This window comes from Toxotes jaculatrix, chromosome 12 (genome assembly GCF_017976425.1).
Source record: "Toxotes jaculatrix isolate fToxJac2 chromosome 12, fToxJac2.pri, whole genome shotgun sequence".
NCBI classification, from domain to species: domain Eukaryota; kingdom Metazoa; phylum Chordata; class Actinopteri; family Toxotidae; genus Toxotes; species Toxotes jaculatrix.
The window spans coordinates 22,766,057-22,785,680 of NC_054405.1; the positions used below are offsets into that span (position 1 = coordinate 22,766,057).

At 38.9% G+C, this 19,624-nt stretch overlaps 1 protein-coding gene across 3 annotated transcripts in view; it reads left to right on the top strand.

The window, feature by feature from the left end:
- The window catches only part of cadm1a (cell adhesion molecule 1a), a 317,402-nt gene extending 300,603 nt beyond the window's left edge, over positions 1-16,799 (top strand). For all 3 annotated transcript variants that reach the window (XM_041051345.1, XM_041051347.1, XM_041051346.1), the window contains 2 exons: positions 10,245-10,373; positions 14,259-16,799. In XM_041051345.1, coding sequence (XP_040907279.1) covers positions 10,245-10,373; positions 14,259-14,377 — 248 coding nt within the window. In that variant the 3' untranslated portion in view covers positions 14,378-16,799. The remainder of the gene's footprint in view (positions 1-10,244; positions 10,374-14,258) is intronic.
- Positions 16,800-19,624: the final 2,825 nt, after the last annotated feature.

Sequence of the window (19,624 nt, forward strand, 5' to 3'; positions counted from 1 at the left end):
ATGAAATAGACAGGCAGGTGATGAAATATCAGGGAAGTTCAAGTTCAAGCGTTTGAAAACATTGTGCTGTATTATGTCCGTGTGCATTGCTGGTTCAAATGCATGAGAATTAGCATGTTAGAGTTAAAAAATGACCAGTTTTGTTTTGTTTTTGTTTTTTTCAGAATCTCATTTGGAAATATTAATAATAATTAATAATACCGCTGTGTATTTCCTTCTAATTTCTTAAGGTCCTTGCTTTTATCAAAACTGTTTGCATTCGGCCACCAGATGCGCACAAACCAGTGAGACGATTTCACATTAATCCAAACTGTCAATCATCCCCATCTGTCGCCCAGCTCTGCTACCTGCTGAAATGATAACACCTGCACCATCAGTGCAGCCTCTCACCAACTGCTGTCACATTATCTCTCACAAACACTTTTTAAACCTCTTGCCAGAACAGTTTTAGCGTATTACCTACAGTAATTATACATAAAATAACAATAAACATAAAGCGTTATTGCTGACAGAAAATCATATTATACTGATTGAATATGTTAGTAATCTGCCCTAAATTAGTTAGTAAATCTCCCCCAGTACAGCCAAATGCACTCACAGAAATCAAGATAGTACTGTTCATTTGGTATTTTATGTCTCATTCTAGTCAGTAACTTTAATAATGAACCACATAACTGATTTCAAGTTCAAATTCGGTTCAGTTTACCATTTCCTTTTTTTTTTTTTTTTTGTCAAAATTGTGTGTTGTTCGTTTTATCTTTCTGTTTGTGTGAATAGACATTTGCTGATTAGCACTAAGTACAAATACAACTGAGGCTGATGGGAGTGTTATTAGCTTTGCAGGTTTTTGGTCATAAACCATCGTAATGGAAAATCACCAAAGCCAGTGCAAATCACTCTGTGGGGATCTTGAATGTCTGTACCAAATATCATGGCAATCCATTCAATACTTGTGAAGACATCTTACTTAAAACTCAAATGCCAGCCTCATAGTGGTGCTAAAGGAAAGGTTATTGGCTCGCCAAAATCATAAGGATACATCCTCTGGGGACCACAGTTGTCTGTACAAAATTTCATGGCCATCCATTCAGCAGCTGTTGAAATATTTTAGTCTGCACCAACGTGGTGGACCGGCCCGCCGATTATTTTCTGCCCTATCTGATAACCCTCTTACAGTAACGTTAACCTAGCTGGCAGGGCTGTCAACGGCTGTCACCTCGAACAGCGTGGCAGCCCTTTGAAAGTATCCCACATTCCTTCCTTTGCCCTGAGAAGCAGGTCATGTTGGTTGACGAGTCTGCCAGCTTCACCTACTCAATATGTAGATTAATCTCAATGCAGGAAGATTAGAGGTAACAAGGACGCTTACTAATACCAGCTGTAAGCAGGCTGATGAGCTTATAACGTGGAATTATTTCTCACGTTTTACTTGTAATTTGAGTCACATTGAAACATAGTGCAAAATAGGATCCCAAGGCATGTGACCTGCATGTTCCCTGCTTTTGAATACTCTTATTATAATTTGCAGTTAGGCCCAGCGTTGCCATGACAGCAACTAAGTCTTGCAACTTTCATCTGAGACAGTTGTACTTTTAGCTTGACTGGGCCAGTGTTGGCATGGAGGGCAACAGGACAGGGAAAAGAAAACAGGATATGGGCTACATCCTAAAATAAACTGTCTTCCAAAAAAGAAAAAAAAAAGAAAAACAGATCTGAGAGGAAATGGAATTGATTATTAATAACTGATGTGCTGCCCCTTTTTCCCTCTTTCCCTCTCTAATTTGTACTTGCTGTTCCAGCTCCCTCAGCAGATTCTTTCAAAGCTTTGGTCACTTTCTTGTGCCATTTACTTTTTTCCCCCCGTACGAAGCTCTCGGTCTGTTTCTGAAAGACAGTGAGAGTAAACATTTTCCCAGTTTTATTGCATGAAGATACAACCAGGGATTTGTCATTGTAGGGATATTTGTCTCAAAAATCGTAAAAAATACCCTCAGCATTTTGTGTAAATGAGACGATCCCAGTCCTGGATATCATCCATTGTCGCTGGCTTCACTCACTTTTAGCAGCACTGATACAACTTCTGGCTATAATGTGAGCTGTATGTGGAATACAGCAGATTTTTCTCTCTTTTTTTTTTTTCTTCCTGACACCATCCATGCATGTAAGCTGGTCTGAATTTCCTTTGAGGTAAGGCTTGGATTAGAAGCCCGCACCGTGCACTCAGCCCTGCTAAAGGATTTTATTATCTCTGCAGGTTTTTGTCAGCGTTTCTACACCTGACAGAGATTGTGCCACAACACTGCTTCTCAAAGATGGCCAAAATAGCATGACAAAGCAGGCATACAGGGATAATGACGGAAATATTCTGCTGGGCCTCCGTCTTTACATAATGGCAGAATTCTATTTTTTTCCCTCTTGACTCTGAAGCATTTTGTTGTCTGTTTGCAGCCACAGTTCTGAGCAACGAAGGCCAAATTAAGAAATTACGACCACGTCCACACTGATTCCGACACATTTGGAACTGCGCCTTTTAACACACATTACAGTTATATTACACTTACATGAAATTTAAATTATAATAGTCCGTCTGAGTCTTCCTGACATTGTTTACTCCTTGTTTTCGCTGGTGGCAGCCAGTTTTAATGTACAGTGTATGTGAGAGCTTGCAGAAGTGTAGATCAGCACTAACCAGCTTCCAGGGTAGGCACAGAAAGTGCTGTGCTAAGAACATGGCACAGAAGAATTCATCTAAACATCCTTGCAAAAGAAATGGTGTTGGATCCCACCTGTGGGTTATGCAGTGGGAATCATTGGCCATGGGTAGTTCTAGTATAGTAGACCTCCATGCTGGACTCTGCATTTCCTCAAAGGTCAGCCTTGTCAAGATGATTTGCAGTTGGTCAATGGAGCAAATTTGCTTGTTAAAGTTCACCAAAGTTCAGCTCTACATGACTTAACTTTGCCTTTGGAGTCCTGGGTTTGAATATTTCATTCATATAGCTTCAGTGAAGGTACACGATGGCCCAGAGTGCGATGTCTCTACAGATATTGAATGAATTGTCATGAAATTTTGGTCCTGACATTCAAGGTCCCCACGAGGATGAACTGTGATAACTTTGGTGATTCCCAGACGTTTCAATTAGCGTCATCGTCACGTCAGAATTTTAAGTTGGTTGGTTTATGACAAGAAAACGTTCATATAAATAATTTTTGGCACACTTACTTGTGTCTTTTCAAAGACACCTGCTTTGTCACAGTGTTCCCTGCACGCTGCAAACTACAGGAATATAAAATTAGCGGTGAAAAACTAAGGAAAAAGGCTGAAGCTGCAAATAATCGCAGCTGTCCTTAAATTTGTTGATTTATGGAAATGGGTAGATTTAGTGAGGTAAGCTACAGTATGAAAGGTTCGTGTAAACAGCTCATCTCTAAGTACGACCTTGACCGGGGATGTACTATAGTCTGTTTACTGCGTGTATGTAAATGTAGCCATTGTCTCAGGCTTCTTTTCCAGGATTAGCCCCTCATTTCCCTGGCACAGTTCCTTCACCCAGGGCTGTGTCTGCTATGTACACAGATCTACACAAAGCCCCTGATGTCATTTCACTGATACTATTCTGTCTCACAACACCAGGATGTACACAGTCTCTTCTGTTGTTATTATCACTGTGCCAAGAGCAGAGGAGACAGGACTTGACTTAGCGAGTCCATTTCTCTGAACACATTACATCTCTATGACTTTGACCTTGACAAGATTTTTTGTTTTGGAGCGCTTAAAAACAATTTTACTTTATTTCTTTTCTCCTTTTTTTTTTTTCGATAAGTAATGTCATGACATTTTCTTGATAATGAACATATCACTAATTGTCAGTCAGCTGTTTTGACCTAATCTCTGTTAAAGACAGGAGATTACATTTTCTAATACAATGGAATCTTCAGATATCTGGTGTCAGATGGAAAATCTCATTCAACATGAGCACACACACACACACACACACACCAGGCTTCAGGCCACCTTTCACAACCACAAACATAAATCCAGGGGAGTTTTTAGATGTTGGGAGGAGAGAGTTGATGGAGTGGTGTGTGTGTCTGTGTGTGTGTGTGTGTGTGTGTGTGTGTGTGTGTGTGTGTGTGTGTGTGTGTGTGTGTGTGTTGGGGCGTGGGGGTTGATAATCACGCATGAAAGAAGAAAGGGCAGTCAGTCTGGTGGATGGAGAGAAGCTCCACTGGGCTTCCTTTTTTTTTTTTTTTTCCTTCCAAACACTGTCCCCATTAACACGACTGATGTGCATCTGTACAACAAGCCACAAACTCATTTGGCCTTGGGAGCCATAGAGAGTCCTCAATGTTTTAGGATAAGTCACTCCTGAGACCACTAAAAGCCATTATTAGAAGGTGTTTATCGAGCTAGTCGTGGCCTAGATACATCTTAATATCCTGAGAACAGTTATAGCCCATAATTATATTACATTTTGGATGAAGACCGGCCTTGATTAGATAAATGATGAATAGCTCCGTCAGAAAAAAAAGCAAGGTGCAAGGTTTCATAGGAGATAACACTCCGCTGGCTGATTTTTGGAAGGAGTTGGAACATTTGCTTTCCTTCCCATGACTGTATTGTCATATTATTTGGCACCAAAAATGGAATTCATTACACGGACAAAGGTTTATATTACATGAGGGATACCACACAAAAAAACGAAGTAAGCACCTAGACCAGGTGTAAATTAAACAATATTCAATCTCATTTTCAACTTTACCTAAGTGTCTTTTTCATCTGGGTTTGAGCTTTCTAATTTAAAAGCACCAAATTGTGTGCCAGAAAGTGAAGTGAAATTGAATATGGTTGATGTGTTAATTGCATCTGTCATTTCGCTGCACAAAGAAAATTAAAGAATGAAAAAAGATTTCAATTAATGATGATTTAATTGCAACACAAAGTAGACCATACACAAATTAGTACTTGAATCCGAATACCTGCGAACTCTGTAGCACGTTTGTTTTGTACAAAGTCTCTGTATGGGTTCTTACCAACCACAGTGCTGTCAGCGAGTTCTTCAGTGCAACACACACAGTACCAAACCTGCCGCAGAACATCATTCGACACTCGTAGCACACACACATACAGAGAGAGGAATTAGCCAAGGTGCGGTAGCTGGGATGTGCTGATGTGGGGAGTGGAAAACATTAGAACGACGGACGTGATAACAGGAAAGTGCCATATTCTGACGCATCAACGTGCATCATCTCGCACTGACACATCTCAACTTGCGTGGGCTTACACAGAAAACAATAGATGAAGCTGTTTTGAATCGAGTCACACACCACTGCCAGTGCGTCTTGTCCTTTAGATGTCTCTGCCCATACACAGTGGAGCCATAAATGTTCTTCTAGTACTGGCTTAGCTGCCTTTATGGTCTTTGCTTTTAGCATGTTGTTATCAGTGGACACTTGGAGTCATCAGTGTTAGATCTGCTCTCATGTCACATTACAGTCACTCCCTTTCCTCTTATGTAAATTTATCTTCTTTCATGGTCTTAATGGGTCCATAATCAATTGTACGCATAAAGAAACATAAAAGGACCTTTGGACTCAGCTTGGGGGGGATTATGGGAAATAGGAGTAGGATGCATCTTTTTTTTTTTTTAGCTTCACCAAAAACTAGGAACTTAAACTAAAAATATCTCAGTCTCTGCTAAATCAAATTTGATTGATTTGATCCTGATCAGATTGTTTTTAGCTCTTCCAGTTACTGTAACAGACGAGAAATAACGAGGCCTTTAAATCACAGCACAGCACATTTCAGGATCCATTATTAGAGTGGTAAAGTCAGAAATGTCACTGCTCAAGTCAAAGTTTTACAGCATTGTTTTTAATCATTGCATTTTCAACTTGCATTGACCCCCACTACTTTGCTTTTTCACTCAGTGTTTTAATGGCTCTGCTGTCTCTATAAAGACAAACACTTTTTTGACATTAAAAAGAAAAAAAAATGTCCATAAATCTTGGGTCCAAGTCACTCTGTATGTAAGCAGCATCGTGCGCTACCCAAGAGGCAAAAGATATAACTGACATTTTTAAATAGGTTCAATGAATAGGTTCATTGGGACTTTAATTACATTCACTCTTTAACTGAGAGTGTTGTGGGCAATGGAAGTGGATCTTGACAAGCCAATGTGCTCTTATGACACCCCACCCACATCGTGCTGCTGTATTCCTGATTGCCCCTCTATCTGCAGGCAGCACAGACATACCAGTGAAATCACTAATGCTTAATTAGCAGATTAGAAGATCCAATTAGGAGATCTCCTCTGTCTCAAATCAAGCCTCTGTCAACATGTCTTATGAAAATGAGATACTCCACATTCCCACTTAAGATGGGCGTTTCTCCCTCTGCCAAAATGACCACAATCTTGATTGACTGTTGCATGTTTTGTTTAGCCCTGTGGACACCTTGTTTTGAAGCCCATTCTTCTGATTAATCATTTATATTTCAGGCACATTTCAAAGGGAGACTGAGCTACGCGTTCGTGTTGAGATAAGTCCAGACAGCATCGATGTAAAATGAAAACAGTTTTATTCTGCAACCATTCATTAGTATAATGTTTATTCTCTTTTTAGCTCTGTTTTGGGCTCCACCAACATGTCGAAAGAAACACATTTCTCTTACCCTAGATGCTCGACTGTCCTCACCAGCTGGTTGTTAACTTTGTCAGCTGTTTGCTGCTGAGCGAGTAACGTACAGTCTGTTTATCACAGTTTGGTTCCTGAGAACATCTGCTCTTCTGCTGCTGGAAATGGGGTTGATGAGAGTGAACACTCAATGACCCTAAAACCAAAACTGCAAAAACATGCTAGAAATAAAAAAAAAAAAAAGCTCCCAGGAGAGCTGCAGAGTGTTGTGCTGTGCGTCAGCTGGTTTGACGGTTCGTCAAAAATTCTCTCATGAGACGTGGTCACTAAATTAACAGCCACCAATTTTATAATGACTCCAGCTGGATGTTGGACTGTGACTTTTTCTTTAACTTTGCAGCGGCTGAAGGCAGCAGTCTGATGTGGATCTTGTAGGTGCTTTTCATCCACAACAGAAGTGACTTTTAAGGAAAGGCAGTAACTGAAATTGCCTCGAATGTGCACTCCTCTGATTGCTAAAACAATCGCCCATGTAATTTGAAGTTTGACTCCCCATGTGAGATAATAAGACAAATGTACTGAATTTCACTCTGTGACAGTAATTGCTCATAAGTGATACTCACTGATATGACATGCAAATTGCTTTCTGTGGTATCATTGGGACTGAGTGCTTCCAGAAACTGACAGCGCATCCAGACAGTTCTGTGGGCTTACAAACAGGGCTCATTAAATATGGAACCCAGACAACCCTTTTTCAGTTTTTTGGTTCAGTTATGACAGAAATTGTTTGTTTTATCTTTCCACCAAGAACCGTTAATGTTGCTATAACATAACTCACCTGAAAAATTCAAGATCCAGCGAACAGCTTGAGCTTTGTGATCCCTTCAGTTTTTAAATCAAATTTTATCTGCAAGATTTTGTTGCAATAAAACTGGGATGAGAGAGGGGGATGTTGGGAAAGCGTGGTTGCCAATGCACGATCAGTAATGACAAAACACACCTCCACAGCTAAATGAAATGTGAAAAATCACACTACAGAATCCTCCTGTGACAAACCTGTGATAAACCAGTTCTTTTAGCTTTGTTTCTAGGTAGAGCACATTACATGCTGTTAGGATTTCATGAGGTTTTTGTATGAGAGCAAAGAGATTGGAAGACAAATTTAGAAAAAAGGAACAAACTTTTTGTTTCTTGAACATGTTACGCTGCATTTTCCCGACACGTGAATTACTAACACATTATTTGTTAATAGGGAACAAACTAAACGCTGTAAAATGAATGACAAAACATACACATTAGCAGTATCAAGTATCAGCTCTAATAAAGAAGAGACAGTAGCTGCTGGATTCATTAACATCTGCAGCTGAGATCTGAGATTTTAACTCACAGAGTATACAGTGTTGTCATTACTGATAGAAATGGTGGCCAAAGCTATAAAAATAAAATTCAGGTTGTATTAAACCAGAATTATCCCCCTTTTTTCCTTTTTTTTAACCTTTGATGTTTTTTCTCTTTCCATCCTGATTTCAAATTCAGTATCTTCTCGGAAAAATTAGGTATTTTTGGATTTCAAAAGTCAATCTCTTCTAACTTTATTTTAAATTCTAGTGGAGATCCCAAAGTGAAACCAAATATGTCAGGCTGAATTTTAGCGAAATGAGTATAAAATGATGCATAATGTAGAACATTTCTTTTTGATGGAATGGTGCAGTCATAAAAAAAAAAAATATAGTTTGAATATTTCTCTTAGTGTTTCTTGGGGGGGTGATTTCCATGTAGTTTGCTGTGAATATTTCATGGTCCTCAAAATAAGTTTCTGATGACCCCTGAGCCTTCCCTCTAGCACCACCAACAGGCCAAATTTTATATATCTTATAGCCAGACTACGTCAATCAACCTCATCATTAAAACCAGTTACCAGTTTTAAATGCTGGTTGACTTAGTTGTATTTACACAGGTGAATCCACAAAGCAGAGCTTATTATATGCAGCAGTACATGATATAATGAAAAGTGTTGTGGAAACTCTGATGTTCTTTCCCCCCCCTCCCTCTTAATTGAATTTAAACCAGGAAAGTCTGATATACACAACCAAGAATGATTCTCTGTGACCGTCCATCCCACCCCCACCACCCTGACCACACCACACCACACCACACACACACACTGCCGTTTCCCCCAAAGCCAAAGTCCACATTAACATCGTAATAGGAAAGTGTGTTAAAGCACAGCTTTAGCAGCCTGACAAGAGCGAATTGGATGTCAGAAGGATTCCTGCTCAGTTTAATTGAATCTGCCCAGCACTAAAAAAGAAAATCTGAAGTCAAAATAACCTATTAGATCTATCAGGTAATGTTTTGTTGAGTTTGACAGGTAGCACTGCGCTGCCCCCCCCCCCCCCCACTCGCCACCTTCACTCTTTTATTCCTGCAGGTTGGGTAATTCCAGAATGTAGAGGTGGGCGGTGGGTGATGTTATCCACAGTGTTTCTCTCTCTGTTTCTGTTATTCGTTAATAAATTGTGGCTTGCTCTTTCTGTTTCCTGGAGCTCACTCAGCAAAGCCCTTGAGTGTGGAACTAGGCTGGAGAAGCATGTGGAGGGTTTTTAGTGAGTTACCACTGGTGGAGGCTGAAGGTCCGTTCCACGTGAACTGATTGCTCAGGATCGGTTGTTGGACGGCGTCCCAACTTCACTTTTTCTGGCATTCCCTGTTTTCAGTAAAACAAATCTTTAAAAAAGACATTAGCTTGAAAGGGAAGGCTAAGTGTATGGTGTAATGTTATCCAAATAAGCTAAAAGCATGCAAAAAATGCGTTTGTAATGTATACGTTATATTAGGAACAAAAGTGCTTTGTGAATACAAAATTAACTTCAGGTCACATCCCAGGGCAACATTTAGCCACGTGAATCATCTTCTGTCCATCACCGCCACCCCCGCCCCCTCACGTTCACTTTCCTGCAGCATAGTGTGGGCTGATGGTTAAAGTATTTGCTCCTCTCTGCTACAAAGAAAGACCAATCACATCCATAAACAGATACTAACTTTGAATTGTCATGGATCCCTACATCTGATCAATAGCTGTCACATAGCATTACATCCAACAGCTTCAGAGTTTTGTTTTGTTTTTTTACTTCATGCTTTAGAAGTTATAAACATTATCAATTATTTCCACTCTGTCAATGTAAATGTTTTGCTGAGTGCATGGTTGTGTAAAAGATTTCTTCTGAGAAGTTATTTTTTTCTGAGCACTGAACCTCGGGGTGATGCAAACAACACATCAGATTCTTAAAGAATTGTACAATACAGTGATTTCTCACAGTGCACCGGGAGTATGGTGATTCTTTTCCTGCTCAGTTTAATCACTTCCTGATTGCCGTCTAAACTGTTCTTGTTGTTCCAGTTTTTTAGGGTGAATGGGTTCTTGTTAGGTCTTATTAGTTTGAAACAAACAGCACCAAAAGAGCACATGCTGCTAAGTTAAAATACCTGTATCATTTTTAATCTGATGCAGTGAATGCAACAGAAAATAATGGACAAGGTCGAGAACTCAACCTTTCTCTTAAAACAATAAGCAATCAGGGGATATGAAGATTTTCCTTGGCTTTCAGATTCACGAGCTGGAGAAGGAGCACCCAGAACGGTGGACCATGCAGTGATCGGAGGAGTTGTGGCCGTGGTCGTCTTTGCCATGCTCTGCCTACTCATCGTCCTGGGGCGCTACTTCGCAAGACACAAAGGTAGTGGACCTGAAAACACAGCTTAAACACCAACACTGACACATTGAATTTTTACTGACTGAAGCTGCATCGGGCAAGATTATTATGCTCACTGTGTATCTGAAGTGATCATTTTTTCCCTATTTATATGTATACCATATGAGAAATTAATTAATTAATTAATTAATTAACTTAATTAACTGTGAGGCTGCAACAGAAAGTATGTTACTGCATTATACATTAAATATTAGAAAAAAAATACTCTGAATATGATGGGAGAGCAGAAGCAAAAGTTTACATCATATTTTACAGAAGAGATAATACAGACTGCAGCTGATTCTGGGTCAGTTTTTGATGAGTTTCTCAACTATGGTGCCAACAAAGCTAAATTTTCAACAGCTGCGAGTCTCATCTCTGGCTGGCTTCTTCTGTATAGTGGCAGCGGCAGCGACTCAGTGCTATCGTAACATTAGGAGCCATCAGCCGTGCCAAGCTGACACGAATGAAATAAACCTGAAATAATTAAAACAGATGGCCATAACATAAACCTTCAGTACCATTAAATGATCCTGTGTTTCTGTGTTAGGGAATATTGAGTATACATAACCAGTGGTTCCTCCCAACCTGTAACTCTGTTAGTTTGGAACTTTATTGTCCACAACGTGCCAAATTGTGGGAAAAAAAAAAAACATTAAACTGAGGATTAACATCAGGAGCATCAATAAAAAACAGGACTTCATAGATGCAAGTGTAAAAAAGAAATCAAAAGAAGAAAAATTACAGAGCTGCATGCAAAACTGAGTTGGTGAAACATACAGCTTACAGAAAACGTTTAAACAAACTACGTTAAACACTATCAAATACTTTCTACATTTCTACTAAAGAAATATTGTAGGAAAGTCCTTAAAAGTTAATATGAAATACTCCTCTGGATATTTTAAAATGTACATTTTGTTTTTAATCCTATATTTATTTTAATGCAATAGTTTTTAATAGCATTTCTCAGCAGCTTCACAGGTTTCCTCTAAAACATGAGCTGAACCAGCAGGCTATAAGCTTTATCAGGTGTAGCCTCTTCACTTTGTTACTGTAAAAACCTCTTTTTACATCCTTGGACGGATGCTGTCCAAATAATGGAAAGATGGCTACGGGTTACTGATGGTGAGTAAAATTACATTTTTCATGCTGCCATGCCGAATGGTAGAGCACATCTCGTATGCTGCCCTCATAACACAGAAATAATTATAATCTATAACGAATTTCACAGTATGAGTTTTCTTATGCAGGAGGAAATGGAATTGGATACATTAACCACTTTGGAAAGGAAATACTGTAAATGAGGCAACGTAAATGTCTAGAAGAAACATTTTCTTGTTTTATGGTGATGCTGCTCTCAGGTTTTCCCCTCAGATTTCTGTTCAGAAGCTGAATGTTCAAGTCGACATGTTTTGTGCTGTCTGCTGACGAATCTCTGATCCGATGTGGAAAAAAAAAACTCAAAACACTGCGTTGAAGTACAGTGGGGTTCATGATATAGCCGGTGGTTTATATGACTGGTACACTGCTGACCCACACGGTTCATTATTTGTGATCAGCCTCACCTTCTCAGCCTGTTAACGCTGGCTCGGCTTGTATCGCTGCTGTCTGTCAACAACTGCTTGGACCTGCCGATAAAGTTTAGCTGTGCTGCCCTCAAACTAATGGCCTATATCTTGTATCTCTGTTTTGTCTTTGGCAAAGTAAAGGCAGGCTTTTCCCGGTCCTCCACGGTCCGTTGCATGATTAAAAACACACAAGATTTATTAAGGCATGGTGATTCACTGTGCACCCACAGCTACACCACATGTTAAGTGACGGATTTCCACTACTGGTGCAGGCAAAAACCCAGATTGCTTACAATTTACAAAGAAAGTAAAAGAAAATGTGTTCAGTTCATTCCAATAAACCTAAATCATTACAAACAAATATTAAACTTTTAAGTGTTTGACAAAGTAAAAAAGATTCATACAGGTAACTGAGCCTACAAGGTTAGTAAACACAAACACCCTGTGTCCTGTTGACTGATCCTTACGCGATTTATTAGCACTTAAGGCCTGACACCACATCACCACATTGCAAGGGCAGCGAAGCAGATTCTAAAGGACAATTATGGTTTATAACATCTCGGATCTTATTTTTGCAGTTTTGCTCATCATTTTTATCAGCGATAATGGCATTTTTCTCATTAGCTTAATGCTGAGATCTGGTAATGGGGCGACATTGCTTGCATTGAGTCTGAGAGGGGCAAGAAACGAGCAGCCGCATGAAGAGACAGGCTTTAAACAGACCCGCAGGTCAGTCACACTTATTTGGAAGAGAAAACGAAGGTGAGGGGTAAAATTACTACCCCCCACTTTAATTACAGTTTACAGTCCGACTTTATGATTCAACCTTGTCCCGCCATACTTGGCATAGTTGTGCATGCACAACTTTTCCTGTGAAATGAAATAAAGACAATCGTGGTGTCCTCTGCTTCAAATAAATTTAGACAATCTGGCTGAACTTTTGTGGGTTGTTTTTTTTTTTTTTAACAGCCTGACTCATGATTCTTGGCACATTTCACTTTACTGTAATGATTTTCGCCATGTTCCAAGATCTAAGCAATTACTTTGGTACTTATTATTATCGAATCTGATGGAAATGATGGACAAAACTACATAAATAAAACAAAAGCTTATTATAAACCAGGATTATCCTGTAATTCTCACTTCTGTCTCGTTGTCACAATGCCAATTTTTCTGTTAAGCTGTTAATGTCATGTTTGCAATATAGAATAGCAATGAGATGCAAGTAAACAAATAAAAGGGAGGCACCTTTGATTAATGGCATTGTGTATGGTGTGAGTTTCACACTGTTTACAGGTTAATGTACACTGGATGCCAGTTATGAATATTAATGGGAGAATAGCAATGATCAGAAGCAGGCGAAAGAGAGATTTTCCAGCCTCTTTAGTGGCAACGCATATGCAGAGAAATGTTGAGAAGTGAGACTGGAGACTGGTGGGGCCACTTCCAGGATATAAGGCCAACTTTTAGCTACCTCTGCTGGAAACTTTCCATAACATTTACTCAACAAAACACTTACCTGAAACGACCCACAGCCTTGAGAATGAGCACAGGAGTGCGGTTGGATTAATTCGCAATGGGGATGGATTACTGCATAATTGTGATATGATTGTTTAAACTGAGGTTGCATTGCCAAAAGTCAGATACATTAAGCATCAGATATAGGAAAATGGTTGCCCAGGCAGCAGTAAAAATGTGAGATTCAATATTTTTTCTTTGAATTATCATAAAAATCAGATGTTAAATAAGGAGAAGAAGAAGAAAGAAGCTTTCTCTGACATGCAGTCTTAACATGTCACCGTCCTTGTGTTCATGGTACCACTGAACGCCTTGTTTTCTATCTACTCAGGCAACGTTTGTGCTTTTATTTTTTCCACAAGGGGAAGTGCCTTTCTCCATTCGTTCTGGAATATTGCCTTCGTTATCAAACTCTTCCGTGATAGGATATGAATAAATCTTCTAAATTAGGTTTGAAGTGGCTTCCTAGTTCCTTTTTTTTTTTTCTTTTTGCTGAACTTGACAAGGTTAATTTGAAGGTGTGAGCCATGCTCTTCTCTGCACTCGAGATTATTTCAAAACCCTGATTTTCATGTGGCAATCTTGAATAAAAAAAAGAGGGAAAATTATGTGTAATCTGAATATTACAACTTGCTGGTGTTAGGTTTGTGTAAATGACCACATGGTGTAGGATTTGCATAATTAGGTACTGTGGGATGTAAGGGCACATTTTAATCTTTTGTATCATCCAAGCAGCAGGCTATTATCCAGCCCGTGACACTGTCCTTCATCGCCTCCTCCTCAGGTACCTACTTCACACACGAAGCCAAAGGAGCAGATGATGCAGCGGACGCAGACACAGCCATCATCAATGCAGAGGGTGGCCACACCAACTCGGACGAAAAGAAAGAGTACTACATCTAATCAAAACAGGACCCCTCACTCTAGTGTCGTCTTTTGGACACCAAGCTGGTTTTGGGGCCGGGGAAGGGTTAGAGGGAGGTTGATGGAGGGATTGGAGTTTGTTCAGGATCACTTTTAGTGAGAGTAGAGGGGTCAAGGAGTAGAAGAGAAATGGGTTCTAAAGAAAGGCCTGGTTTTAAGCCGTTGTTTAGTCTAGTCTGCAGATGTAGATGGAATGTTTTGTGTGTTAAAAAAAAAAATAAATCAAAAAAGGAGAAAAAAAATGGGAGGGTTTGGGTTTTCGGTAAATTGAGAAGGGGATGGGTTGGGGGTGGGAGGGTGCGCCAGATGTTGCCAGAAATCACTGTAGAGAGCTTCACCATTCGACACCTCCCTAACTGCTGGTACGAATTTTATTTAGTTCAACCATTTGCAGAAAATTCTGTGCCTTGTTCTGAATTTTTTTGTTCTATCCATACTTTGGATTTGTGTTGATCCTCATTTGCATAACCTTGTTGCTCCCCTTTCCCCGTTTCATCTTTCTCACTTGTAATTATCAATGTGCTGTTGGCTTTTGTATGAGGGTAAAATTACACAGCCACTTTATTCATTCTCCTCAATGTATCTGCACACACGCATCCTCTCCTACATAACAACTCTCTCCAGTATACTGTGATTTGTCTCAAGCCATTTCTTCCCTCTCTTTTTTTTCCCTGAAGTTTTGACAGCTCCAAAAATGCATGGAATACTTTACATATCATTGTACAAAGGACATAAATGAGACACAGGTTGGATATTCTGTATTTGCCCTCCCTGCCCCCTCCTGAACACAACCGCATTCAAATCCTGATCGAAATGAAGGCAGTAAAGGATAATAACGTGAAATGATCTTCCCCTTTCAACTTTAAATTTATTTTTAGCGACCTAATTTTATTCTTCAGAGCAGATATACTGCTGCATCTTAAACAATTATTTTTCTTAGTAAAGAGAGGTAGTACGTTATTTTTCCCCAGTGTGCTGCCATTTTATTATTGCAGTTTCTTCCTCTGTTCGGTATTATTTTTTCTCCTATTTGGCTGAACAGTAGCCCTGTTGTCCCACCGGCTTTCAGTGAGTTGTAATGATGAGATTCAATTGATTTCCATCTGTTCTCACTCTAGAATATATTTTCTTACAAATGGGAAAGTAAGAAAATGTTTTCAAACTGTTTTTTGGCAGACTCTCAGTTAAGATGCCTCTGTAATAAAAGGCTGTTAAAAAAAATAAAAATTGGTATTAATGCTGGCCAACCAGCAGCCAAAAGATGCTGGTGTACTATACATAACTCTACTGAAAAGAGAAACAGCCTTAACCAAACTCCAAACTGAATCACTAATTCAAATTTGGGTTCCTAACCTGTACAAAACATAAAGAAGGTCATGGCAGTCCAGGTCCTCCCATCAGCAGGTCCATGTTATTTCATAGACACACAATTCAATGTGTAAATCAAGCCAATGGAATCACAGTTGTATTGTACACTAATCCTTGCTAAGAAATATTTTTTACAAATTACTAGAATTACAATGGAGTACCTTTGTGGATTTTATTGTATCACGGTCATTGTGAGTTCTGTCAAATTGTAAAACAAGCAAATGTTTGGGAAAGTAAATGTCTTCAAACTGTAATGCTCTGAGAGACAGGTCAGTCTTTCCACTTTCATCACACCTTCCAAATATCGGCTTCAACGATCAGCCACAACATTAAACCTGGAAACCTTAAAACCCGTTTGAATGTTGTGGCTGTTTAGTGTATAGCCTCTGGTTTTGCTTTGATACAGCAGCTTTGAATGCTTAAACATTAGATATTTTTTGCATGTCTGTATGTGCTAACAACCCATTCCTTCTGCTTCTCCGTCTTGCTTTATGTTATCACCTGCCAAAACTGAACGAGGATCTGTTTTGCTGTGCCAGCTGGGGAGCGCTGAGGAATGCCAAAAGTAATTAATTGTTTGCAACAGAACTTAATACACATGTTGTGCTCCGCGGTGTTAATCCACGGTTTGCATTAATGCCCTGGCTTCTTAACATGGCAATGACAGTCTATTGATGGCATTATTTGTCATTATTATGTCTTCACACAGCAAGCAGCTCGCTTAATGAGTCCGTACTCTATGTGACAATTGTGGGTGGAGTGAGGTGGAGGTCTGGGCTGCAGTGTGCACGTTCAGCACTGGAACAGGCAAAGAGTGAATATCGTGTGTCATGATATCACATCATGCTGAGCATTTTTTCAGCAGAAATGATAAACTTATCATCGACCCCAAAAATGGCTGAAACCTCCTCAAGTATTCATTTTTAAGGCACTTATTCAGGTGGTTTTTCAAATTAAAGTCACTCTGAAGCTAGAATAAACTGACAAATCAAATCATCACTAAAGAAAAAAAAAAAGGCAGTTAATTGCCTGCTATGGGCATTTATCTTGACCCACAAGTTTGACCTTTTTGGAGAATAAGATGTAGAAAATTAATCTTTCTACCAATAATAGTGAAGAGTTACGAATATGAAACATTTCATATAAATGTGGTAGTTGTTATTGTGATAGTCATAAGCCAATGAAAAAGTCCATCCATTGATTTGACAACAGATAATCTGGCAAAAGGAAACATCCTGCAGTTACAGAAAACACAAGTGAATAGGGAAATGCTGCAAATAGGAAATTACTAAAAAAAACTGTTGAGTATGTTGTCAATGATTTTGGAGAGTGGACTCTGTCTTAGTTTTAGCATTCTGAATGCACGTTGCAGATATTATTGGAGATATTGTTATACACTCACTAGTGTAAACCTACTAATGATGTCCTTCCATTTTCCCATGTCTCCCAGAAACATCTATAGTTTTGCAGTTTCAGTGTTTTGGATATCTGTCAGCGTTTCTGTCTTTGCTTGTGTTTACCGTATTTCCGGCACACGTGTTTATGTCTTGTATGAGTTGTAAAATTGGATTCTGCATGTTTTCCATAGATACGATTTATGTGTGGTCAGCGTGGTAAAGATCTTTTCTTCATTTGCTTGTGTCTTGAATATTTGTTTGTGTTTCCTTAAGTTACACTGCACTGCAATCTCATCACTATGGCAGTAACAAACTTCACCTGATTTCACGAAGAAAATGCCAGTGAGCAGCACTTTTACACTCAACACCAATTAATGGATTTTTTGGAACTTAACAGAGTTGCTTGCCATGTGAACACTCATATCTAAGATGCAGTACTTTATTGCCATGTTAAAGCATTTGATTGGATTTTGTGAATGTGCGACTCGGATTGCAACACATTACCAGTGTGATAGCTTTAATGTATCATAGTCATGCATGACAACAACATTCAGTCTTTTCATCTTGAGATTGTTTAGGGTTTAGGGTTGTCCAAGGCATTTAAGAAGGTTCTTGTGAAATTCGTTGTGAAAGTTTCACTTTCCTGAGCATAACGCATACGTGCATTTTAAAGTCATTCAATATTTTTTCAGCAATTTTAGAAGGCAGCAAGTGGGCTTCGCTGAGCTGTGGACATTTTTAGCTTTTCCATTGGCTGTGGCAGTTGTTAGATGGGAGGCACAGGAGGGATGTTGAAGACAAAGATCAAAGATGCTGTGTCTAACTCTCTCCAAATGTTTCTTCTTCTGTTAAAACTTGAGTTAATTTAAAGGTTCTGTACTCAGAAAGGAGTTACCACTAAGTTAACACTGTATGCTGATGACACTGTTTTGTGTTTGTTACGTGGATGGGTGGGGGTGGGGAAGGGTACTGATTAGGTTAGATGTTTTACGGTCTGGTGTCTGATAAAACTATTAACTGACTTGTTATCGTTGCTTTATGAATCACAGAGCAGATGTCACTTCATCTGTAAGACTGAGATTGTGTGATTTGTATTTTACAGTGAGCACTATTTCGCTTCAGTGACATGTGGCAGCTTCCATTTAAATCAGACTTCAGAACATGTACTTGCCAATAAATGAATAGAAGTGAATATTGTCTTCTCCCTTAAGGCTGATGCATTAATATTTTATTTGTGAATATTAAACCTTTTATGGGTTTGGAACGGCAGGAGTGCTTCTCCATATGTTTTCCTTACAATACTAAGTTTTGTTCTTCCAAAGTCAATTTTCTCAATTTAAAAAGTAACAAACAAATATTACACTGGCGTGAGTTTAATTATTCAGAAATGGTGAGGATTCAATTTGAAGTAAAGAGCAGAATGACATTTAAGGTTATTGTATGTATCATTTTCTTTTCTATTAAACAACCCAGTAAAGTAAAAACAAAAATGGATTTCGGTCTTACAGTGTAACTAATTTTCTCCACATTAAATTCTTTTGATAATGTCCTGTCTCAGGTTCATGCGTTGCTGACTGATGTGACTGCATCTCAGGTAGAATGCAAAGTTTAGGCCCCACCTATCAGTGACATAAAAACAAGTACAAAGCATCCTCATCAAATCGAGTGCAACACATAATTTTAGATCCAAGAGGCAAAATTGGTGAGATATTTTGCATATATGTTGTACATGTTTTCTGTGTTTTTCTTAATATTTGGTGCACTGTAAAAGATGTGTTAAGTATTGCTTTGTGTTGACATAGGTCATAAAGAGTACACTGTTTATTGGAATGAAGCAGGATCAGAAACTTGTTGTGGCTGTACTACTGTCACTTTCAACACACCGCCGCCTTTAGAAACTCGTTTGATTCCCAAAAAGTTTTGATTGTTTCACCAGTCATTGTTTTTAGATTGATTCTTTTTGTCTCTCTGCTGTTCTTGGGAAATGTTAATGTGTATTAATGGAGAAAAGGAGTTCCACATTCCCATACATATTTTGTATTGGTTCATAAATAGACATTTTTACAAAACAATGAAGAGTTCTTGTCTTAATAAAAAAGAAAAGATATTAATGTCCAAAATAATCAGTGTTGTTATTGTTTTTTACTTCAAATGTTAATTTATTAAAGCGATGCACTGCAGGTAAATAGGGGAAACGTGGACTAGTATGGACACAAAGCAGTACTATTGTTTTGTTTTGTTTATTTTTCTTGTTTTGGACCCTTTGCAGATGATTGCCTGGCTGCATTTACCTGTTTCATTCTGATAGCCCAAACAGCTGGAGATGGACAAAACCTTTTTGTAAACTATTTATTTGCAAAATATATAGTCAAAGTGTCAGATTTTAATTGAACAACATCTTCTCTTTATTTTACAGCTGCTTTATAAGAATGCTGGAGAACTGCAAATTTCCCGTGTGACA